The sequence below is a fragment of the Adiantum capillus-veneris genome, chromosome 7 (assembly GCF_014529385.1).
Source record: "Adiantum capillus-veneris isolate H3 chromosome 7, ASM1452938v2, whole genome shotgun sequence".
Lineage (NCBI taxonomy): Eukaryota > Viridiplantae > Streptophyta > Polypodiopsida > Polypodiales > Pteridaceae > Adiantum > Adiantum capillus-veneris.
In genome coordinates, this window is record NC_140937.1 from 142,347,476 (window position 1) to 142,373,382 (window position 25,907).

The 25,907-nt window shown below is 47.9% G+C and overlaps 1 protein-coding gene across 2 annotated transcripts in view; it reads left to right on the top strand.

Moving 5' to 3' along the window:
• The first annotated feature begins 755 nt into the window (after positions 1 to 755).
• LOC147454723 (uncharacterized) overlaps positions 756 to 25,907 on the top strand; it is a 57,354-nt gene continuing 32,202 nt past the window's right edge. For both annotated transcript variants that reach the window (XM_086517413.1, XM_086517412.1), the window contains exons 1-2: positions 756 to 889; positions 969 to 1,986. In XM_086517413.1, coding sequence (XP_086373539.1) covers positions 756 to 889; positions 969 to 1,419 — 585 coding nt within the window. In that variant the 3' untranslated portion in view covers positions 1,420 to 1,986. The remainder of the gene's footprint in view (positions 890 to 968; positions 1,987 to 25,907) is intronic.

Genomic DNA, 25,907 nt, shown 5'->3' on the forward strand with positions numbered 1-25,907 from the left:
TCTAGTATAGGAGTGAATCTATGGCAACATGAACCATAGCCTTGTACTTACATCATGCTTACATTAGGAAAAGCTTTTTTATGGGAAAACCGATTATTATAACCATAGAGGGGCATTATCAAAAGTGTGGGAATGTAAGGTCTATGCACCACCTGTGCGAAACACAATCAACATGTTGCGATGCATTGTACCAATGATTTAATTGAGACCTATTCCGTGACAAACCAATATGTTGGTATGGGTACCGACATGGCTTGATTAACAAGAGCGCCAAAGATTACTAAAGAAACATTCTGACTTATCGTTGCCTTTCGTGCATTGACATATGAGTATGACCTAAAGTGTTACTTTCCCTGTCGAGACAAACATTAACAAAGTCCCGACAAATGAATGCATTGTGCATGAGGAGGACACAATTGTGCAATGGCGTGGCACATCTCAATTTAGAAATTGCAAAACCAACAATCTGTTTTTCTTATCATTACGTGCCAATAGTAGGCTACAATTAAACACATGTGCATGATGATTGTGCTCTTGTGAGGACACAACATCTTGTTCCATTTGCCAAAAATGACATGAGACTAGCTTCCATTTAGGGTTCCTCTCTCCTCTCTTGATTTCTTTTCAATGGATGGGCTTCTCTCTCTCTCTCTCTCTCTCTCTCTCTCTCTCTCTCTCTCTCTCTCCATCCATTGTTTGAAGAAATCAACTAATGATTTACTGGTTGTTTCATTTAACATTTACATTAGAGTAAAATGAGCGCTGACCTTAATGTAAGCGTTCCCTCCATTTCGATTTTAACTTACGTATGTGAGCGCACTGCCACCTTGTTCGACATGGAGCTCTCTATCGAAATGACAGAGGTTCTTACCGGGCATATTCTTGACAGGTTTGCATTTCCATATTCCTTGTTCCTCATGGAGCTTCTGCCGAAAAGGTAGTGTACTTACTGAGCATGTTTTTTATAGGCTTGGACTCCCAGATTTGCTTTCTCTGCGCTCTGTCAGCAGGTCGATGAAAACCATCATTGATGGCAACACATGGATGAGGAAGTGGAGTGGCAGAGTGGGCTTCCTTGTAACTGTAGGATCGCACACGCTGAAGTTGATGGGCTTTCTGCTAGAGTCCATCCATCTTTTGCCCATTGCGATGGTTCTTGGAGATTTCTCCTTGTCCATTAGGCTATTTCCGAGCCTAGGTCTCCAACATTACCCCTTGGATGTCAACAGAGCATGCTCAGATGGAGGGTTGATTGGAGGCTTTGTCGTTGGGTCGTTTCAACAGGTGGTGGTGCTGCATCCATGGAATTTGCAAAGTCGCCATTTACCTCCACTTCCATCTGTGGCAGTAGGGGAGGAGGAGACTTGGGAGGTTCAATTGGCAAGCCTATCGAGCGATGACTACTACGTGATTGTGTGAGATCCAATCCAACCCCTCTTTACCTATAGGAGATCTCACAATAGTTGGGTACCGGCTACTTGGGAGGAGGCCAGTGAAGTAGGCAGCGATGATTCAGATGTTACAGGGATGAGCAGATATAGATACATCAGTTCTACTAGCACTTTTTGGTAGTTTTGCATGTATGATGGTAGGTTCTTTTGGTCAGAAGTAGACCAACCTTCCTTATGCCTCACCTCATTGACTAATAGAGTCATAGAGTGGGACGATCGCATTTTCTTGGCAACAGGTTGCCTAATTTTTCAGAGACTTTCAGTGAGGATGTGGGAACTTGAGGTTGATTCTTGGGAGGAGGGCCCAACCTTCCCCATTGCACACGTCGCGACTCTCACAAGCTTGGATTTGTTAAATGACTTCACTTTTATTCAAGGCAACCCACAGCACGAGTTCGTGTTGGTGGCATTCAACCCAAGTTTCAACATCATGCCTTATCTAATCGACATGGAGGCTGGCTTTCACAGGGTGTTGGATTTCAATGCTACTAGCACGCTCTTTACTTTACTTCCGAGCTAGCCAGTCCCATGACATGTAAGTAATTCTTCAAATCTTGTTTTTTGTCATGCATATTTATAGGTAATTCTGATACTGGTTTTTGTGTGTAAGTGGAGTCAGTCCATTTCAATGAATCTTCTCATATCTTGTTGAGTAGGGGCTCAAATTTTGCTACATTGTCCCTAACCATGCGTTTGGACCTCCTGCCTTCCTTAGACTTGAGATGTGCTTCCTATGGAGCATCATCCTCATTCCCCTATAGGATTTGGAAAACTAGGAAAGTGCTAACTGGTTATGCAGGGCTCAGGCATCATTACATGAAAGAGGTAGGGTATTTGCTTGTGGTCAGTGGCACAGGGCAAGAGGTCAGTAGGCAAAGTGTGTGGACTAACACAAAGGTCTGGTATGCGTACGGTGTAGATGTTTGTTTGTCAAGTTGTTGGAATCTCCTTTTTGTGTGCCATGGGGAAGTGTAGTAGCTGGCTGGGCTTTTGAATGTTTAATTGAAGTGGACCCATCTGCGCCCCCGATGTTGATTGTGGGAGGGGGAGTCCATGAAAACTAAAAGGCCCAAGAGCTTAAAAGTGATGTGCCTAGCAAGTGTGAGACTGAAAGAAAAACATCTCGTCTTTTGCATTGTATAGTCGATTGCAAAAAGTGATGGGGGTTTAGATTGTTGCCGTTTCTCTGTCTTAGCATGCATGCAATTGGAGGGATTGTGGGCTTTGTAAAGAGTTGTGTTTCTCTCCCTATTAATGTGTAGTGGCATGCATGAAACAAGGGATTGAGACATCTCTTTGGCCCTCATCGTGGCCTAGGAGCAGATATTGGGGTGAAGACATAGGGCATCTCTCTCTCATGCATAGTGTGTGGTGTTTGCAGAAACAGGCGAGGATGTTAATGGAAGTAGTTGTGTGGCTTCCCTATGTATGGAATTTGGCTTTGCTTGGCCTATGTGAGGTACTTTTCTCATTTTTGGCCTGTTTCCATTGTTTTGCCCACCTTGTACTAATGATGGTGTTATAATCCCAGAGTTGAGTGCCATTGGCTCTCACCTACGAGTGTTCGTTTTATTTTTTTGTTTTCCTAGTTTTTGTCCATATGTAATGTGCAGCGGAAGTGAATGATGGTGTATGGCTTAGGATGAGTGATCAGTGATGCTCAAGGTTCCTTTTACTGACGGGAAGGGAAAGCCTTCCTTGACTTAATGAGAGAATGTGCAATGACCAAAACAAGAGAGTGGAATGCAAACTGAGTGAGAGAGACGAGACGACACCAGATGGGGTCTCAAACCCCCCTCCAAGGGCCCCCCCCTCTCTATTGCTAGAGAGGTATTTGCTTTAGATTAAACAAAGTCTGGTACAATGCTTCTAGATGCTGTGGTACTTGATGACGATGATGTCGACGACGATGACGTAGATGTCTACGATGATGTTGATGATGATGACGATGTCAAGGCTGAAATCTGAAGATGCTAAGATCCGATGCTGTGGGTCTGCTACTGCTACGAGGCAAGGGCTGATCTGTTATAGCCGAAGCCTACAAGGGCTGAGAATGCAAAAACGCTATCTATCAATGGCTGAAAACAGAAAACGCTGGCTCGTTGTGCTGAAAACTGAAAACACTAGGCTGATCTGGGTGTTGGGGTCGTGACGACGAGGATCTACAATAGATGCTGTGGGTTTTCGCGAGGCTAAGGGCTGAAAACTGAAAACGCTGGTTCTCCTTGAGAAAAACACTGAAGGTCCCGAGGTCTGCAAAACGCTGAACCTCCTTGTGCCTTGTGCCTCTTTTGCTCTCTATTGGCGCCTTGGGTCTGTTTATGTAGCTAAAATGATGGGTCAAGCAAGCTCCATTCAGCCCCCACGATTCTGACAAATAATAAAGTCACTTATAAAATAAATGACCTTATAAGAGGTGGTTTCCACGCGCGGTCAAAAACTGGGTCACATGCGGTGGAAAGTGCTCATGCTTGGTATTGGCTCATAATGCCAATGCTATGGGTTGTGCAATTAGAGGGTATGCAACTACTCTAAGTGCCTGGACATGCACGGCCTATAGGCTCACAAGGGTACCAGAATACTTCCTAGGCTACCTAAACTTGTCACAAGCTGATGACGTGGCATGCCTAAACTTATAGGCACCCTGCTGACATGGCCCCAAGGACACTAGAGAAAATAAATCAATAAATCCAGTTGGCGGATTGTACGAAATTTCCGCGATTCACGTTGCTGACGTGGCTGGTGTCACCAGCGTGTGACTACTATTTATCCTTTTTGTTGATTTCTTTCTTATTATCTATTTACTTTCACTTTTTGGAAACACCCCTCGGGAAATCTAACTGCCCTGCATTGCATAGCTAGTGTGGAACTGTCCAGAGGGAGTCCAGGCCTGAGGGCAAGAGAGCACTAAGGTTGGACAAGGACTATGGTTAGCTAAGTGGGGTCATTGACTAGCCAAAGTGGAATCCTTTGCTACAGAGGCTACATTTCAGTTCTGGATGTGGCCGCAGCGTACAAAGAGGGTCGGATGACCTAGAAAGATACAATGGCAGCATCTCCTAAAATTTAGGGAACTGCTATTTTGGGACCTGAAAATGTGTTTGTGTCATTACCTCCGGAATGACAAGGGGAACATTTTCTTACTTTGCCGTGAAGTCAACTGGGCAACCGGTTGGGAGATTTTTAGGCGGCAACCCCGAAACGGGAAAATGCTTATAAATGTGCCAAGTGGCACCTTCTGGTGCACTTTCCTCATGCAAGAGAAGGGGGCGCTGATTTTAGAGAGGAGAAGGGCTCATTTTCAAGATTTTTGTCACAGGTTAAGAGCTATGGAGTGCTTGCTTTCCTTCTTATGCACAGTGCGGTGCCAGGAGTGATGCCCTGCACGCTACGCACTGCCCTCTATCTCCCCTATGGCAGTATGTTATGCCCCACTAGTGGGCTCTTCATTTGACCATTGTACAGTTGTGTGGGTTCATGCGCGATTGCCGAGGCAAGAGCCTCTTGCACAGGTACTGGATTAGCTAGCGGCTAATCCCCGCAGGTACAGGTGAATTCGGAGAGGTTTCACGCCAGAAATCTCGTCCGATTCAAAGGGCAAGTAGCCCTACAGGTGCGGGAGCTCGAGGACTTGCTACGGATGCGACCGGCACGCGAAACGGAGCCCGAAACAGTGAATTACAGCCTGCTGTGTATTTTTGCAGGTTTAGGGTTTTGCCCCTAAACGGACCCTAATACCCCCAGCAGGTTCGCGGACGCAAGGGGACCCCTGTACAGGCGATTTGGCGCATTTTCGGGGCTGAAAACAGAGAATTCAGCGTGCTGTAGATTCTCGCCAGGTTTTGCAAAGTGCCCGTATGCGTCGGGAAAGTCAGTCAATGCGTGGGAATACTGACTGTGAAGGGTTTTGGTACAATTATGCTGCCGGGAACAGTTGAAATTCAGCCGAGCTTGTGCGGGGCAGCTTGTAGGGATCCACAACGTTTATTCCCTCTGTTGAACAATAAAGAAATACCGAAAGGGGCGCCTAAGTTAGGGGCCAATCTGGTGTCGGTCTACTCATACAGGTGCAATCTAGCAGCCTGTATCCCTCTCCCCTTTGTTGTGTCTTGAAAGTACAGGTAAAATAGACGACTAATAATGGGTGAAAGCTAAATCAAGGTTTGAAGTAAAGTCTACCGCCCTTTTTGGATTCAACAGGCCGGTTTCAGCTGGCCGTACGGATTTCCGTAAATTGGGCTGGCTGAAGTTGAGCACCAACTTTAGGAAGGTTATGCTTTTGAGTTTGAAAGCTTTTATGTAACTGCTTTTCCACGGCCAAAAGGGCCTATAAATAAGACCCCTCGGCTCTCTTTGGCTCACTTCGTGTTGACGAGGTGGTGAGCAGAGGCGACCCAAGGGCAACTGTACTTTGCTCAGTTATTAATACAGAAAGGAATATTGAAAGGGGCGCCAGTCTTTGGGTTCAATCTCTTTGGGCACGAAACTGCGACGGGCCGTGTCAACTCAAATTGAACTGTGATTTTAACTGTGAAGTGTTTAAAGTGATTCTCTCTGGTGTCGCGACAGATTCCAGACTTGGGGTGTCCAAGTTTGTTACAGTGGTATCAGATCTCAATTGATTTCTCTTCTACTGGGAAATCTGATCCCTTTTCTCGCGACAGACATGGATTCAGGCAAGAATCAGACGACTCCTCCTGCCACCTTGAGAACGGGAAGTAGTACGGAGAATTCCAATGGATTAGCAGATCACGAGTACGGGCCACCTCGGCCTTTGCTGCATCAACTTATCGAGATGCAACGTCAACAATGGGTTGATGAATGCGCAAAGCAGATGCTCCAGTTTGCAAAGGATCCACAATACGCAAAATTTTTGACCCGACGCCCGATTGACGAGGTGCATACACATTGGCAGAAAACCATTGATTCACCAATAAAACCGGCCCTCAAGAAATCTCCTACTCCAAGGATGTTTACCAAAGAAGAATTACATGGCGTCCTCAAAAGAGGAGTCAACCAACTTCTGGGAGAGAAGAAGCAATCGAAGAAACGATCGAAGAAGCACAACAAGGGGACTGACTATCCCAGTTATTTGGGCCGTCAATTTTCTTTTGCAAGTGCACAAAAACATAAGAAGCATGTACGCTTCGAAGGACTACCCAGTTCTTCCTCTTGTGTCTGCTCAGATAGCTCTTCCTCTTCCGATTCGAGCGAAGAGGACAGAAAGGGCAAGAAGCGAAGCAAGAATCAAAGTTTTGGAAAGAACAAAAAGGCAAAGAAGAGCAGATCCCGACCCGTTTGTGACAGTTCTAATGAGGATTCACTCTCCTCTGACAGTTCGGACTCCGATGATCACATGTTCTATGGAAAGAAGAAACATTTTTATAGAGCCAATCAATATGATTTTCTCAAGGACAACAGCAAAAAGACCAAGGAATTTAAGGAAGGTTTACAATTAGTAAAGTTTGATTCCTTTTTAAGATTCCAAGATATTCCCAAGGCTTTAGCCTTTATTCAATAGTTTGATATAGCATTCTTAGGAGGGCGCTACTTAGAGAACTCCAAGATTAGGAGGGAAGCATCATTTTTGAAAGAAAATGCACGAACGTGGTGGTCCGCTCTTCTTTTACGGAAAGAAGCCCCTACCAAGTGGTTAAAGTTCAAACTGCTCTTTATTTCTTCTTGGTTGGCTCAGGAGTAAGAACTAGATGTGATGACCGCTTGGAACCATCTCTGGATGACCAAGGCTGACACTTTGGATGCTTATTGTGAGAGGTTTTGGGATGCTTTTCTACCGGTCTCTTCTTTCAAGAAGGTAACTTTTAAGCAGCGAATCGAGCGGTTTTGTTGTGGACTTCCCAAAGAGATCTGAGATTACTGCCTTGAGCAGAAGTTTGAGTCCATTCAACAATTGATGGGACATGCTAAGCAGGGATTTGCTATGCATTCGGGTAACTTGACCTACCCCACTGATCAAGTTTCAACACCAAGGACCGGACAGAATCCAACGAATGATAATAGAAGAAAGAGAAAGTTTCAGAAAAGAAGGATGCACGACCTCGATTGACTGAGGAACAGAGCATACCACCTCAAGGAGGGGAAGTGTTTTGATTGTGGAGAACATGGACACATCTCTGCAAGGTGCCCCAAAAAGGCACAGCAAGGACAATTAGAAGACAGGCCAGAGAGTTCTAGAGCAGCTAAAGAACGTGGAAGAAAAGGAAAGATGAAAGCAGGACTAGTACCAGACTGTATGGGGACCGGCCCGAATCAAATGGATGAAAGCACAGAACTTTGCCGCGCATGGGGCAAAGTAAGAGATTAGGAAGCCCTCATCTTCTTTGATGGAGGAGCCACGGCCAACTTCATTTCACCTGAATTGGCGGCTCGACTTGGAATTGCGCCTGAATGTGGAGGCAATTCTAGCGGCACCCGGACGGGATGTTGCCATTACACTTGTCATTGGCAAACTTCGTTGCAGTGTCAGTGGTATTTAGGGCATGAGGACTTTTACATCATGCCTCTAGAAGGGTGTGACATCCTCCTAGGAATCCCTTGGTACCACAAGAACAACGCCGTGGTTGACTATCGGATCAAGAAAGCGACTTTGACGAATGAGAAGGGTAGGAAAATTGTGCTTGATGTAAAATTGAAGGGGGAGTCCGTCCCTATTGTATCGGCTTCGATCGTTTCAAACTTAATGAAATCCAGTCTTTTTGTTTACTCAATCTACTTGAAAGAATTGAATGATGAACAAAGAACCAATATGTCTGAATTGGATAAAGAACGATAAGAATTTTTGCACACATATGCTGATTGCTTCTTTGAAGGCCTACCAGGCGAGCTACCTCCACCTCGTTAGCCGAGCCCAGAACGAAGAGATAATGAACTAAGTAAAAGAACTTCTAGAAAAGGGTCTCATTCAACCTAGCACATCATCTTACTGTTCTCCGATTTTGCTAGTGCTGTAGAAAGACGGATCTTGGAGAATGTGCATTGATTATAGAGCTCTCAATAAAATCACCATCAAGAATAGATTCCCTATCCCAAGGATCGATGATATCCTCGACAGACTTCATGATTCCTTTTGTTTTAGCAGAATTGATTTGAAAAGTGGATATCATCAGATCAGAATCTCTCCGGGAGATGTCTATAAGACATCCTTTCGGACAACTTTTGGTTTATACGAATATTTGGTGATGCCTTTTGGACTCACAAATGCTCCAACACCATTTAATCGAATGATGGATAGGATTTTCCGAGAGTATGGGTCTTTTGTCAGCACTTTCTTTGACGACATTATAGTTTTCTCCAAGATTGAAGCAAAGCATCGACACCATCTGCCAAAAAGAGTGAGTTTTTCTTACCGGAGATACATTTCTTGGAACATTGTAACAGACTTGGACACTACCGCGACAACACCAAATAACCACTTCAAAACAGTTCACAGTTCACAATTTATCATGCTTGTGAACAATCACATCTTTATCCTGTAATTTATCATGCTTGTGAATAATCACATCATTATCACGCAATTCATCATGCTTGTGAATAATCACATCTTGATCATGCAAATCATCATGCTCGTGAATAATCACATCTTGATCATGCAAAATAATGTGTGTCATGCTTTGAAAAAGAAAAGACTGAGAGAGTCTCCTTCTCCTGATTCTTTTCAATCTGCACCTGTATATTAGAAAATAGTAGGACCAACTCTTGCATGCGTTGGTCTCTCTGCGCTTCACACTCTAACCGTCTTTCTTCGCGCTCGCGATCCAATTCCGCTTTTCTTTCTTTGTGCTCATGCTCTATGGCTGCCCTTCTTTCTTTGTGTTCACGATCAAACGATGCCGTTCTTTCTTCGCGCTCGAGCTCCAAGGAAGCGCCTTGCTCTTCTTCTTGTAACTTCATCCTGTCCATCATCGTCTTGACCAAAGCCTCCATAGGATTTGGTACAATCCTTGGCGTAGATGGGGAAGGGGGAGGGTCGGAAAAACCTCCTGGTGGGGAAAATTCTTTTGCGCCACTTCCATGCTCACCACCTCCATGCGAAGTATCCATTCCGCTTCGGTTGATGACCATACACTGAAGTCTTGGGTTCTTAAGTTTGCGAGGAACTTGGGTTCTTGTGCTTCTTGAGTTCTTGAGTTCTTGAGGTTCTTTCTTTAGCTTGTAATCTGTGTTAGAGAAGGATCTTTTCTTACCCGAGCTCTTCTCTTTCCCGCGGGCGCACCCCTTGGCGGCCTTCCGCTCACACCAAGGTTGCTTTTTCCCACCTCACGTCGATTGGCCGGCCGCTAAGTGCACGGTCCGCTCTCAGTGAGTGAAAAGAGAAACAAGGGGAGGCTGGACAAGCCCTTCTTTCTTGGGTTTCCTGTCACTCTTCAAAAACACGATTGAGAATCGACACGTCCAAGAGGACTTGGGTTACGTGTGACCGCAATAAGCAAAATTTTCTTTTGTGGTTCTTTCCTTGAGTGATACATAACACTGATACAGAACACTGCCAAAGCTCTGATACCAATGTAAGGTGCAGTAGAAGTGAATGTTGAACTTTGCTCAAGAGGAGTGCTCCGAACTGTGCTCAAGGGTTCCTTTACTTACGGAAGGTAGAGCCTTCCCTTCCTTTAGTGAGAGAGTGCAAATGATCACAAACAAAGTGGATAAACACTGTGAATGAAGGTACTGATACTGAGAGATAGAGAGAGAAGAATACGACACCAAAATGTTGTCAAACCCTCCTCCAAAGGCCCCACTCTCTATGGCGAGAGCGGTCTACTATTGATTGCACAAATCTCTACCATGCAATGGACTTGCCGACGATGTCGACGACGATGAGACGGACTGAAAACTGAAAACGCTAGGGGCTGAAATCTGCAAATCTTGTATCTATTGAATTCTGACTCTATGTCCGTGACGACGGCGATGACGACGACGACGACGCGTTGAAAACGTAGATGCTGAAATCTGCGAATAGCGGGCTGAATCTGCAAACGCTGGTTGATCTGAACGTGCAACGAGGATCTGCTACAGAAAGGTGAGATCTGCGAGGTTTGGGGTTGCGGTGCGGAATCTAGCTGCTGAACACTGAAAACACTGATCAATCTGGGATCTGTCGTCAAGGAACTGCAAACGCTAGGGCTGCTCTGCAACTCCAAAAACGCTAGGGCTGATGCTGCAAAAACGCTAGGGGAACTGCTGGAAATCTGCTAACGCCAGATTAATCTGCAATGCTGAAAAACGTTGGCTGGTCTTGGTGGCTGAAAACGCTTTGTTCTCTTGCTGGTCTTGCTGAGAAGGTGCTCTTCAGATGGTACCTGCTGCCTCTTGTGCCAGAAACTGCTAGCACTAGGTTTTCTTTTATATTTGCTTAGCCAATTTTTCCTACCCAGTTTCCCAACAAAGTCACTTATTAATAATAAGTGAAAAATGACGAAAATAGGGAAAATAGGTGTGTGCACTGTAAAAATGCTCCTGATGGGTTCTGACTGTAATCTGATGATCATGTTGTATGCAACCAAAGGATATGCATCTACTCTAAGTGCCTGGGCATGCACGGTTTGTGAACAGACTCACAAAAGTGCCAGAACACTTCCTAAGCTAAGCTAACTGAACTGAACCCTTGTCATAACACTTCCTAAGCTAAGCTAACTGAACTGAACCCTTGTCATAAAGTAGCTTGTCCACGTACACATAGGGTTAGATGTGCACGTGACACATAGGCAATGACATGGCCTTCTTGTATTAAGACCGCACCCAAACTACGATCACAAGCATCACAATATACTTCGAATGACTTTTGCAAATCCGGCAAAGTCAAAACTGGTCCCGTAGTCAATTTCTCTTTCAAAGTCTTAAAGGCAGTCACCTCTGTGGGTCCCCACGAGAAAGGGACTCCTTTCTGTGTCAAAATATGCAAAAGAAAAGCAACCTCTACAAATTTTTAATGAACCGCCGGTAGTAAGAACATAAGCCCAAGAAGCTTCTAACTTCATGGACATTCATCAAATCGGGCTAATCACGTATAGTCTCAATCTTGGCCGGGTCCATCTGTACTCCTACAGCTGAGACGATGTGTCTCAAAAAGTGCATCTCCGGTAAGAGAAAATCACTCTTCTTGGCATTGATTACTAACTTGTGATCTTGCAATGCCTGAAAGACTTGTAGCAGATGTTGTCTATGTTCTGCCTCATCCTTGGAGAAGACTATAATGTCATCAAAGAAAGTGCCAACAAAAGATCTATACTCTCTGAAAATCCTGTCCATCATTCGGTTAAAAGTCGTTGGAGCATTGGTAAGGCCAAAAGGCATCACCAAAAATTCATATAAACCGAAGCTCGTCCGAAAAGCTGTCTTGTAGACATCTCCCAGCGCGATGCGGATCTGATGATATCCGCTCTTCAAATCAATCCTGCTGAAACAAGAGGATCCTTGTAATCTGTCAGGAATATCATCGATCCTCAGAAGCGGAAATCTATTCTTGATGGTGATTTTATTGAGAGCTCTATAATCAATGCACATTCTCCAAGATCCGTCTTTCTTTAAAACCAACAATACCGGAGAGCAATAGGGTGAAGTACTCGGCTGGATCAGACCCTTTTCCAAGAGGTCTTTCACTTGGTTCATAATCTCTTCATTATGAGCTCGGCTCACACGGTAAGGTGGCTGGTTCGGTGGTGTGATTCCAGGTATCAGATCAATAGTATGATCCTCAGGATGAGATGGTGGAAACTTGCCTGGCAGGCCCTCAGAAAAGCAATCGGCATGAGTGTGGAGAAAAATCTTGGCGTTCTTTATCAAGGTCAAAACATATTCGACCTTCATTCATCATTCAGTTCTCTCCAGAAAACCGAGTAAAGAAACTGAATTTCATCAAGTACAATCTCTTTGCCCTTCATTTGCCAAAGTCGCTTTCTCATCCTGATAGTCAACCACGACGTTGTTCTTGTGATACCAAGGGATTTCGAGGAGGACGTCACAACCTTCCTAAGGGCATTATGTAGAAGTCCTCGTGCTCTAAATACCCCTGACATTGCAAACGAAGTTTGCCAATGATCGGTGTAATGACAACATCCCGTCCGGGTGCCGCTAAAACTGCCTCCGCCTGTGGCCTCAGCCTGTCGCGCGTAATTCCAAGTCGAGCTGCCAATTCAAGAAGTTGGCCTTGGCTCCTCCATCAAAGAAAAATGAGGGCTTCCTGATCTTTCACTTTGCCCTAAGTGCGGCAAAGTTTTGTACTTTCGTTCATCTGATTCGGTTCCGGCCCCATGCAATGTGGTACTAATTCTGCTTTCATCTGCCTTTTCTGCCACGTTCCTTTGCTACTCTAGAACTCTCTGGAGATTGGCCTGTCTTCAGTCTGTTCTTGCTGTGCCTTTTTGGGGCACTTTGCGGAGATGTGTCCAAATTCCCTGCAACCAAAACACTTCCCCTCTTTGAGATAGATATCCCTTTCTCTAAAAGTCAGTCGGGGACGTGTATTTTCTTTTCTTTGTCTTGGGAACTCTTTCTCTTTCTACTTTCATTGTGAGAGGTCTGTTGGGTTCTCTGAGTCAAGATCTCATCAGTGAAGTAAGTCAAATTTCCCGAATGTATCGCAAAACTCCGTTTCGCATGACCCATCAATTCTTGAATAGAATTCGACTTTTGTTCCAGGTAGTAGTCTCGGATCTCTGTAGAGAGTCCGCAGCAAAACCGCTCAATCTGTTCCTTAAAAGAGACCTTCATGAATGAAGAGGTTGGTAGAAAAGAGTTCCAAAATCTCTCGCAATAAGCATCCAAAGAATCTCCCTTGGTCATCCAAAGATGATTCCAAGCGGTTCTTATATCTCATTCGTACTCCCGAGTCAGCCAAGAAGAAATAAAGAGCCTTTTGAATTTCAACCATTTAACTGGAGCTTCCTTCCTCAGAAGAAGAGTGGACCACCATGTTCGAGCATCTCGGAACCTAGAAAAGGATTCAATTTTAATGGACTGTCCACCTTCTTTAAATTCTTTTGTTTTCTTGCTCTTGTCTTCGAGGAAGTCATATTGCTTGGCTCTATAGAAGTGCTTCTTTTCAAGAGTGCTTGTCCATGTCTTTCTGTGAGTACAGGTTCTGCAACTACGATGAGGGAGTGCTCTAGGAGCCTCTTGAAGCTCCTCTAGCAGGAGAGGGCCCTCAAGCATTTGTTGCATCTCGTAAGTGACAAGGCAAGGCATTTGTGGCCACACCTATTCTCTGCATACATCCCTGCGCTCTCTTTGTGTCTCACCTGAGAGCAACTCTTGGTAAAAGTCAGTAGCCACTGCCCATTTGTCCTTAGGCATTGTGGAAACCGTCCCATCTTGTCTCCTCAACTGGCGAAAACTGGTATGCGCATGGCAGGGACCCACCATCTCAAAAAACTCTCTAGCAACTCTATCGTCCACCAAGGTCCACTGAGATGCCTGTCGGTGGTAGGCAAACTCATCGCACCGCTCCTCAATGGTGATCAGCTCCTGTCGAGTTTGCTGCATGTGGTCTTCCATCTTGGGGCTACCTGGGTGCCTTTCCTACATTCTCTGTAAGGAGGCGATGCTCCGACGTAGCCGCCTCTCCTCCTCTCGGGCCGCACAGCCAGTTGTGTTGTAGACTCCTAGAGAAAGAAGTGACTAAGCTCCCTAAGGCCATTGGCCACTCTAGTAGCAACGTCCCCCTGTGCATCCAAGCTCTCGGTCCACAATGTAACAATATGCTCTCTGAGCGCTGTATCTAGCAAAATCCTCTCAGGGATCCGTAACATGACATTGTTACTTCTCTACCTGCTGTCGGCCAAAGTAAGGATTACTGACACGTGATCAAAGAAAGTGGTGCTATCTAAATGCCTATTGAATCACCCAAGTCACATAATTGATCACTAGCATAGAAGTGATCTATTGTGGATAGATTGACTCCGCCTACTCTGCGGTCAGATTGGGAAAGGAGAGGCTGTCTGAGGGCTGTGCAAAGCAATCATGTTGTTATACATCCGAGATCCTCAAGGTTCCCAAGCAGCCAACTCAGTCCCCCTGTACAAGAGCATGACTGTCCCCAATCCTGTCCAAGTGGTCCTCAAGCATGTTGCAAGCCCCCCCAATCCACCATTGCTTTGCATGAGGTAGGGACTCCACCAAATGTGACCAAAACTCAGCCCGTGCACTCACATGGTTGGGCGCATAAATGTTCAGAAAACCCAGGCACCCATGCATAGTGACCCATTGGGTCAAGCTTGACACACTGCCCACAATGGCTTGCTGCCATGAGTCTGCGATAGTCATACATACACCTCCTTGAATGCCACTAGGCCCAAAAGCAGCTGACCAAAAGTTCTCATAGCGACCACGCAAGATCTTTCCATAGCGCTTGATACGACACTCACACAAGTGATGCTCTTCGAGCATAAGTATATCAATTACTCCACCCACAAGGCATCTTTTTTTTTTTTCCGAGAAAAAGATCCTTCTATTAGTTAATGAAAACTGCCCGTAGGGCTACAACCACCTCTGCAAGAGAGGGCTACAACAAACATGATGGGGAGGCTCTCCTAATGAAAGAACAACATATATACAATGAGGCTAAATCAAGAGATGGGAGGAGGGAAGAGCCACAAAGGTGGTCGGTAGTGCCATCTGAGCACACCCTGGACACTGGTGAAGAAAGGCCCAGGGCTCCAGAGTCGAAAGAAAGCCTCGCGGCGCCCCCGCATGCGGTCGGAGCTGCCCTGTAGTCCCTCTAGCTGTCCTCTGAGAGTATGGATCAGCTCTAGCCAAAAGTCACGAACAGTCTCTGCCGGTGGCACAGAGCGAGCCTCAAAAATGCGGAAATAGCGGGCCCGCCAGATGAACCAAAGTGTCAGGCCACTGATGAGCTCCCAACACTCCTCTCTCTCACTGCACCACTCCTGTGGAGTAAGCTCTGTAGCAGGCTGGAGTGTAGGTCGTCCCCCCTGTATCACTATCATCCTGCTGGTGGAAGATAGCTCAAACTGAAGTGCCGGGCCCGTGAGAGTGGACCAAGCCGCTGCCCCCCAAGTGTACTATCTAGCCGTGGAGAGAGTAGGCATCAGCCGAAGAACTCGTAGCCACACCTGCTGGGCCGAGGGAGAGTCCCACAGACAATGACGCTGACTCTCCACTAACTGGTCGCAGGTTGCACATGCGGCCGAGAGACCACTATGCACAAGCCAGCTCCCTACTGCTATAGCTCTGTGTGCAACCAGCCACTGAAACAAAGTGACACGCCTCGGCTGTCTGGAGTCCCACAGCCTCTGCCAAAAGGCTGCCAAGAACTGGACTGTGAGGCCCTCCTTCTGCCAATGACGTGCTGCAGCTGGGAGGGCCTCTCTCTGTGCTGCCAGTATATGACGTCCAAGCCGAACTGTGTACTGAAAGAAGGGGACTCTTGGGTGGTCTGCAGAAGAGAAGGGGTCCCTCCATAGCCACTCACCAGGATCCCACCGTACTCGTGCCAGTGGATAGCACTCCCAAGCCCAAAGCCTCCAGTGTCCAGTCTCAAGAGTTGCTGGGTCAGGGTCTATGACGCAAGTCCTCCCACTGATGCCCACAACTCGGATCCTCTTGAAACAACACTCTGCTACCTGCGGGGCCTCTACTGCAACTCGCTGTAATCGTCCCCCACCCTGAAGCTCGAAAAACAGGGCTGGGACTGTCTCTGAGCAGGCCCTGACTGAAATGAGAACCTCTAGTCGTGTGAAGGCTCCCATCCACCGGGGTGCTACTGGCTCGAGAGGCGTGAGCCACTCAGCTGGAACTGACTCTGAGATGTCCTGACACATGCTCTGCACCCCTCTCATGCCCTGTAGCTGGTAACCCTGTACCCCTCCTCTGACAAACTTGTGAACTCTAGCCAGTCACCTAGAGAGCGCGTTGGACCTGCTGCCATGGGACCCCAGGAAACATGCGGTCGACTACCAACCAAGTGGCCTCTCTGAGTGCTAACCATGGGGTTCCAGACGAGGGGCTGCCGTAGGCGCTCCTCCGTGCACATCGGCTGTCGCTGCTCCAGGCCACGCCGTAAGAGCTCCCAAGAACGAAGCAGACTCACAGCGAAGCGGTCCTCCAGTCTCCTGCTCAAACCAACTCTGCGCATCTCTGTAAATATCCATCTGGTCGAAGGTTGCCAAGGGCCTCCTGACTTAGGCACCCTGGCATGAAGCCTCTGCAACAAGAACTCCTTCCAGGGCTCCTCACCTGGAAGAAGTCCTCTGACTATGAACTTCCCTAGAAGGGCTCTGCTGTGCTGTGCTGGATCAATGATCCTAGCCCTCCCTGAGAACAAGGAAGCGTGATGACCGACCAAGCCACCTTGGCTTGGGCCATTTGAGTGTCACGTCCTGACCAAAGGAAGTTCCTGATCAGCCTCTCTACCTGGCTGATACAAGAACTCGAGAAGATCCAGCAGGAAGTGATGTACCACATAGTTGCCAACAGCACCTGGTTGGCAACTACTACTCTACCAGCCAGCGACAGACGTGCTGAGCTCCAATGTAACAGCTTTCTCCTGATTGACAGGAGAAGAGGAGCAATTTGCTGCTCGGGAGACAAGTCCAAACCAACCTGACAACCCAAGTATCGAACTGCAGTCCCTGGGGGAATCCACCTGAAACCCTCTCCTGGCATCCAATCTGGCATAGGAGCACTACCAACTGAGAAAGCCACTGTCTTTCTCCAGTTGATCAGTGCGCCCGATGCACTACAGAAGGTCTCCAGAGCCTGCTCACATCTGTGAAGATTGGCCTCCTGGCCATCTAAGTACAAGGCTGAGTCATCGGCAAACTAAGCGTCCAGTAGCTCCTCTCCCCGAATAGGGAGTGCTAAGCCCTGAAGACCAACCTGCTGTGACACCAAAAATCTGCTCATCGCCTCCGCATAGAACAGAAAGAGAAAGGGGGCAAGAGGACAGCCCTGTCTGACCGAGCGTGTGAGCATGAAGCGCTCACCCCTCCCCCCTGCCAAAAGCACCTGACTGTGAGCCTATCTGTACAAAGCTAACACCCCTCTGATCCAAGCATCTGAGAAGCCCATCCTGCGGAGAGTGCCCTCTAGAAAGTCCCAGTCAACTCGGTCGTAGGCCTTCTCAAAATCGAGAAGAAAAATCACAAGGTCCTCACCACGGAGCCGTGCCAAAGCAGAAGCCTCCCAGAAAGGAAAGATGTTGTCAAGGATACTGCGTTCCCTGACACAACCTGTCTGAGTCCCATGTATAAGGCTCTCTAGAAGTGGCTGAATCCTCAAACTCAGAGCCTTGGCAAGAATTTTGTAGGCTAAGTTGAGGATGGTGATGGGGCGCCACTGTCGAATCTCATCCAAGGAGCCACCCTCCTTGGGAATGAGGTAGATCAGGCCCTCACTCATGCTGTCAGGTATCACTCTTGTGTGCAAAATGTACTGAAAAGCACTACAAAGATCTGGGCCAAGCAGGTCCCAGTACTCCACGAAGAAACTGGGAGTCAACCCATCCTCTCCTGGACAGCTACCACGAGGGAGGGCCCTCAGAGCTGTGTGCATCTCCTCAAGCTAAAGTGGCATCTCTAGCCTCTGGCGCATCTCCTCTGTCACAAGACAAGGCATCTATTCCCAAACCTGCTCCCTGCATGCATCCTGCCGCTCTGACTGAGGCTCAGCCGACAGTAACTCACGGTAAAAGTCAGTAGCGACTGCACGCATATCCTCGGGCTCAAAAGCAACTGACCCATCGGGCCTCCTCAACTGACTGACCTTGGCATGTGAGTGCCGAGACCCCACTGTCTCAAAAAAAGCACTAGTCACTCTGTCACCCACCTTAGTCCACTGAGATGCCTGTCGGTGGAAGGCAAACTCATGACGCCTCTCCTCTGTGCTAGCAAGCTCCTGTCGAGCCTGCTGTAACTGCTCCTCCAACCATGGACTGTCTGGGTGCTGCTCTTGCAGCCTCTGTAGTGAAGCAATGCCCCGTCTGAGACGCTGCTCCGCCTCTCTTGCTGCAGCCCGGCGAGCCAGAGACTCTTGAAGAAAGAAGTGGCTAAGCTGAGCTAGGCCTGAGGCCACTCTGTCTGCTGGTGAAACCTGGCTGTCCATGCCCTTTGTCCAGAGAGCCTCTACCCTCTCTCTGAGTGCTGAGTCCAAGAAGACCCTCTCAGGGATGCGGAGCATCGTTGCTCCCTCCCACTCCTCTGCCTGTCTGCCACTGTGAGGATCACTGGTGCATGGTCCGAGAAGGAGGTCCCTGCCAGGATGCCTGTAACAAGCTGCTGACGTGTCAAAGCCTAAAGAATGGAGTCAACGTACAGATGTGGCCGAGGGGCCTAAACCCTAATGTCTACTAGAAACCCTAACTGTTGAAACCCTAATGCTGGAAACCCTAACCCTAAAACCTGCAAACCCTAATTCTGAAAACCCTAACCCTAAAACCTGCAAACCCTAATTTCTGCCAGAAACCCTAACCCTAACCCTAAGGCAGCAGACAAATTCCGAAAATTGGGCTGACATGATGACGTGGCAGGTTGTACGGATTTCCGTGTTTTGCGTTGGCTGATGATGTGGCAGGCTGTACGGATTTCCGTAAATTGCGCTGGCAGCTTTTTGGCTTTGCTTTTGAACCAGAAGCTTTTGAGTTTTAAAGGCTTTTTACTATAACTGCTTTTCAGGCCAAGGGCCTTTAAATATGAGGCTATGGCTCATTCTCTGGCATGCTTCAGTACGAAGGTGCAGAGTCTGGAGAACCGGCTTGTACTGTGTTGATGCAATATAAAGAAATACCGAAAGGGGCGCCAAGGCTTGGGGCCAATACTCTCTGGGGTGGAATTCCGCCACTTCTTGTCGCGCGTCGTCTCTCTCTCTCTCTCAGTTCAGTTGTTATTGAAGTGTTAAAAGCTTGTTCAGTCTGTTCTTTTCTATTGGCACGTGATGCTCGCCTTGTGACAGTGGTATCAGAACATCTGGCATGTGCTTTTCTGAAAGCATACCGGTCCCACAAAAGAGCAGACAGAGCTTTATTCGAGGATATCTTCGCCCTCCAACCCGGACTTGTTAGACAGAGCTTTATTCGAGGATATCTTCGCCCTCCAACCCGGACTTGTTAGCCACTCCCGCCCTTACTTCATCACGCATCGGGCGCGCTCCCGTCTTCACCGCAGTGTCTTACAGGGCATAAGCCAATTAAGAACCCAATACTTGGAATTCATGGATTCAACAGAATATTTGCAGTTCCTGCTCAACGAACTCCAGGACATTCTTTTGCGGCATCCTCAACAGAATCTTCCGATGCTGCAAAGTTTTCAACAATTTTTGAACTACATGTTACCCCCTCTGATGCCCCAGGTGGTACCTCCTCCTCCGGCACCAGAAAGTACGAGAGCTTCTAACCGGCAACCTTCTCAGCCGTCTGTTCCAATCGGGGGAGTCTTCAGGAATATGGTGCAGCCATTTGACCTTGATCCAGTGCAACCGCCTTTGCCACCGCCATTGCCCCCACCTCCACCACCACCGCCACCAGGGTACAATGGTTGGAGCCCATATGGATACCCTTATTATCCATACTCGGCATATGCGCCTAACCAACCCAAAGATTTCAAGGATGGTGGCACGACAGTCAAATTTTTCACTTTTTCTGGGGTGAAAGATCGCAAGAAAGCATCGCAGTTCCTACAGCAATTCGACAACATCTATGCTTTGGGGAACTATACAGAAGAATCCAAGATTTCTCGAGCAGCGGGATTTCTTAAAGACAATGCTATGCAATGGTGGAGTTCAATTGCGACACAACAACATGCTCCAAGGACCTGGCAAGCTTTCAAGACAGTTTTTGCACGTAGTTACATGACTTCGATGTTTGAAGTCCGGATTTTGGCAGAGTGGGGCAACTTGAAAATGCTTGCCATCGAAACCATGGACGAATATAACCAAAGGTTTCTCGACGTGTACCTGCCGGTGTCCTTTTTTAGATCTGTTCCCTTGGAGGCCCAGTGCGAGCGATATACCATTGGACTACCATCACCATTGCAAGAATACTGTCTATCCAAGCAAGTCTCTACCATGCAAGAACTTATGGACCATGCCGCGGTCGGCTACAAACTCATGAAGGGAAAGCTAGAGTTTACCACAGAAGAATCTCCGGCCGCTAACCACAACTCTCGGCAACAACGAACAAATTCTCGAGTCTCGTGAAAGTCAACCACAAAGGCCTCGTTTGACACCTCAACAACGAGACACCTTACTACAAGAAGGCCGATGTTTTGGATGCTTTCAAACAGGACATAACTATTTTGGTTGTCCCCAACGCACTGACAGACCTGCGGAGCTGACTCCCGCGTCGACAGAAACCCAAGACCATCTCCAGCCAAACGAGCTAAACCGGCCATTGGATTAGTACCTGACATCTATGGCATACGCCTTGAAAGTACAAATGAATTGTGTCGAGCATATGGCAAAGTCAACGGTTTGAAAGCCCTAATTTTCTTTGACCCAGGAGCTACAGAGAACTTTATGCATCCACAATTCTTGAAGCAGATGGACTTTGATTATGATGCAGAGGGTGGAGAAATTGAAGCTGAGCTAGCCACAGGGCAAACTCAGAAAGTGGTGCCACTCATTGGTGCTCTTCCAGTGACTATCCAAGATTATCATGGAAAAGCCGATTTCCACATTATGAAGTTGGGCAATTGTGACGTTCTATTAGGCATGCCTTGGCATGATGCGACTCTCCAAGTTCGGAACCGAACCATCACCGTGATGCAAAAGGGCAAGCCAGTCATCCTCAAAGTTCGGTTGTCCGAACAAAACCCTGAATGAACTCTCTAGTTGTTCTATAGTTAAATACTTTTGAACTTTGTTTGAGAAAGTATTGTTTGAAGCTTTGTTTGAAATGGATGGTATCTATTTTGAACCTGTCTTGGTGCCGATTTGAATTGTTTGACTCTGGTTTGATACTGGTTTCAATGATTGGTGATTTTACTCCCGAGTAGAGAAGTGAGAAATGATGTTTGAGAATGCTTGTTCATACTCATGGCCCGGACCCTTGTGGTTATTTGCGGGGGGAGTATTGAACGTTTGAAAAGTGCTTTTTTTTATAAAAAAACTCATGGCCCGGACCCTTGTGGTTATTTACGGGGGGAGTATTGTTGTTGTTACTCATGGCCCAGACCTGGATGGTTATGCGGGAGGAGTATTAAGAAGTCTGAGCAGAGGTTACTCTCAGCACCTCCAAACGACGCAGGCTGCGGTCTAGGGGGCGTTTGGTTGTAAAAGGCCTCTATATCTCATGGCCCGGACCTTTTTAGGTTATTTGCGGGAGGAGTGATGAGGGAGTCGTTAAATAGCACATGGCCCGAACTTGGATGGTTATTTGCGGGGGGAGTGTTCATCGGCGGCTGTATGTTTCTGTCTTGTAACATGCATATGTGAGCATTTGTGTTGCATTGTGATGTGCCAATCACTGAATATTCCTAATTGGATGAGATTGCCTGGGTATGTAATTTTAGTGCATCAAGACACCCGAGGAAGATCAGTACGGTCTGGGTGTGATGGCTAATTTTACTACGCCGGAATATCAAGAGTTCCGATCTGGACGAAAGGAGAAGCTAACTCCTTGATAAAAACAGCCGATAGGAGCAGCTAACTCCTTGATCAAAAGAGCAGAAAGGAGAAGCTAACTCCTTAATAAAAAGAGCAAACCGATTGTCCCTCGGAATGACCCTCGGAAATTTTTGAGCTAACTTGAGTTGTTTTGCAGGTATGCTGTAATCGCGGACGATTACTCTCTTTCAAGAAGGGGAGATGTAACAAACTGCTGACGTATCAAAGCCTAAAGAACGGAGTCAACGTACAGATGTGGCCGAGGGGCCTAAACCCTAATGTCTGCCAGAAACCCTAACTGCTGAAACCCTAATGCTGGAAACCCTAATGCTGGAAACCCTAACCCTAAAACCTGCAAACCTTAATTCTGAAAACCCTAACCCTAAAACCTGCAAACCCTAATTTTTGCCAGAAACCCTAACCCTAACCCTAAGGCAGCAGACAAATTCCGAAAATTGCGCTGACATGATGACGTGGCAGGTTGTATGGATTTTCGCGTTTTGTGCTGGCTGATGACGTGGCAGGCTGTACGGATTTCCGTAAATTGCGCTGGCAGCTTTTTGGCTTTGCTTTTGAACCAGAAACTTTTGAGTTTTAAAGGCTTTTTACTATAACTGCTTTTCAGGCCAAGGGCCTTTAAATATGAGGCTATGGCTCATTCTCTGGCATGCTTCAGTACGAAGGTGCAGAGTCTGGAGAACCGGCTTGTACTATGTTGATGCAATATAAAGAAATACCGAAAGGGGCGCCAAGGTTTGGGGCCAATACTCTCTGGGGTGGAATTCCGCCACTTGTCGCGCGTCGTCTCTCTCTCTCTCTCAGTTCAGTTGTTATTGAAGTGTTAAAAGCTTGTTCAGTCTGTTCTTTTCTATTGGCACGTGATGCCCGCCTTGTGACAATGCCGACCCGAGTAGGCACCTGAGGGCCACTCTGAGTGCCAGGCTGACGCTGTGGCCCTTGGAGTCGGCGGCCAGGGGCCTGTTGCCACCCCTCCTCTGATGGAGCCCCAGGCTCGGAGGGTGGCTCCGCATCTGTACGCTGTGCCGCTGGCTGTGGCTGCGGGCCAGCCGTGGCAGGCTGGGGCTGAGGCTGTGGTGCAGGTCGCGGCCTCCTCCGTGGACAGGCCTTCGCTAGATGGCCCATCTGTCGGCAAATGAAGCACTGGTTCGGGAGGCCCGAGTACTCCACACTGTGTCGAAACCAACCCCCACTAACCCTAGGTAGAAGGATAACCTTCGGGAGAGTGTGGGTATCTCTGACCAAAACTCGAACTGAGGGAATGCCAGCCGCCTTGGCAGCTACTGATGCTGCCGTGCGAGGTGTCTCCAGGACAGTCCCAATGGCGGAACTGATCCTGGAAAGAAGTGGTAGGTACTCTCTTCGTAAACCCGGAAAGTAGACTGAAATGGGGATGTCTGCCTCCTCTACTACAACATCCGAAGCTGGGTCAAAACCATGTCGCCACTGTCGAAAGTGGGCACGTGAGGCTCGGATGGCCAGTGGACTCATAGCTATGACCTTGGACGCCATCTCGGAGGACTCAAACTCAATCTGATAGTACCCCCGTCCGAGAATCTGGACATCCAAAATCTTTCCCACCTCTGCGAGAAGGCGGGCTTGGAGAAGGTCTCGCAGCTCTCCTCTGCTAGGTTGGGTGCCGAGAATCTTGCAGAGGACCGAGGTCGCCTGCAATCTCTCTACCTCGGCGGCAAGGCTCGCTTGCTCTGTAGACGAGAGAGCAAGTTGAATGGTGGGCTCAGCGGGGTCGGGCGGGCTTCTGGCGAGTCCCTCTGTGGCGAAGCTGGAGCCTCCATGTGTGTCTACTGCTGTGGCGTAAGAAGAGGACGACGATGGGAGGGCGCTGCAAAAGGGGCGCGCCAACACTGATCCAAGGAGTTGAAGCAAATGCCGAAGGTGCCGAATTTGCAGGGAATAACCGAAGCGGATGGCCCAAAATGACGGGTGAACGGGCCGAGTCGGGGGGGGGGGGGGGGGCGGGGGGGGGGGGGGTGTGATAAAACGGGCCGGGGGCTGTGCGGCGGCGAGAGAGCTGGGGCTGTGGGTGTGCGGCGGTAGCAGGGGTTGATGGCGGGCGGATAGGCTGGGACAGGGCAGCGCGGGGGGGGGGGGGGGGGGGGGGGGGTGCGGGGCAGCGATGGCGATGGCGCAGCGAGGTTGGGTGCACAGCAGCAGCGAGCGGCGAATCCAGTAGTCCGAGGCGAAAGAGGTTTAGTTAAAACCCCCAAGGCATCTTTGTAGCTTCGGTCTGAGTTGACCTCTCTCACATAGAAACTAGGGTCTTGTAACAAACTTGGGACACCCCAAGTCGGGAATCTAGCACGACACACGAGAGAGAATCACTTTAAAATACTTCACACTTAATTCACAATTCAATTGAGTTTACATAGCCTGGCGTAGTTCTGTGCCCAGAGAGATTGGCCCCAAAGACTGGCGCCCCTTTAGGTATTTCTTTTTGTATTAATGCTTGAGAAAAGTAGTTGCCTTCAAGTCTCCTCTAGTCACCGGCTCGTCGGGACAAATGAGCCAGAGAGAGCCCAGGGGACTTATTTAAAGGTCCTTGGCCATGAGAAAAGCAATACATGAAAAGCTTCCAAACTCAAAAGCACTTGGCTCCCCAAAAGCAGCCAGCGCATAAAATGGAATTCCATATGGCTTGCCACATCAGCACATCAACGCGTTTTCGGGAATCCGTATGGCCAGCCATGTAAGCACTGCAACACGATTTGCGGGATTCGGTATAGCCAGCCACTAGCTCTTTCAATTAGTTCTAGTGTCCCAAGGGCCCTGTCGACAGGTGCCCATAAGTTGGGACACTTATTAGGCATGACACGTCATAAGTTTGTGACATACCCCGTTGTCGGGGGATATGTGTTCGTTACGTGAGCCGGGCAAGCGCTGAGCCTCTAACTGTGGGAGGTGTCAAGAGAACAAGAACAACAGGTGAAAAAGGCTCTGTCAATCACTGTAACCTTCAATTAATCAATTTAAGCTCTGAATACATTCTGCTGGCAATAGCCAAGTCGGGCTATTAACAGCATCGACACTTAGGTCCATTGAAATCAAGGAGTTTAGGCTCCCATTACAGTTACCCGGGCCGTCAACGGCTCCGTGATTTAACAAAAAGGATTAATTAAGTTTACCATGTTATCGATGATCAAAATTTTCCTCCATGTTGTATTTCCATGCTTTGGATGTCGTTGAACTTTATATATTTGCATTGCTTTCTATTATTGAGCTCGAGAGATCTTTTGAAGAGGACGATAGAGAGAGAGAGAGAGAGAGAGAGAGAGAGAGAGAGAGAGAGAGAGAGAGAGAGAGAGAGAGAGAGAGAGAGAGAGAGAGAGAGAGATTTCCCTCCTTGACCTCGTCTCGAGTTTCTCGCCTTTGATTGCTTTGGTAGCTTGTTTAATATCGACCTTGCTTGGAATATCCTCTTGCTTCGGCTTGCTCAAGCTTCCAGAGCTTCTTGCCTCGGACTGCTCAAGCGTCGAGAGCTTCTTGCCCCTATAGTTCAAGGCTCCTTCTTCTTTGCTCGCTTGTTTGCCTCGACAAGCCTCCTTTGCTTGCCTTATGCTTTTCTTGCTTCGGCTTGCTCAAGCCTCGACCTCGATCTTCCTTTCTCGACCAAGCTCGTCCGGTGAATCTTCTTCTTCTCCTTTAAGCTTGCCCTTGTTCCGACTCTTTGCTTCTCGAGAGAGAAAGAGTGTTTGACCGCTCCTCCCTTCTCTTCGTTATTCCTCCTCCCTTCGTAACCTCGTTCTTCCGTTAGCCAAGGACAAGAGAGAGGATAGAGAGCTTTGCCTACGTTAGCCGAGGTCGAGAGAGAGGATAGAGAGCTTTGCCTCCAAGCTCCCTTGCTTCCTT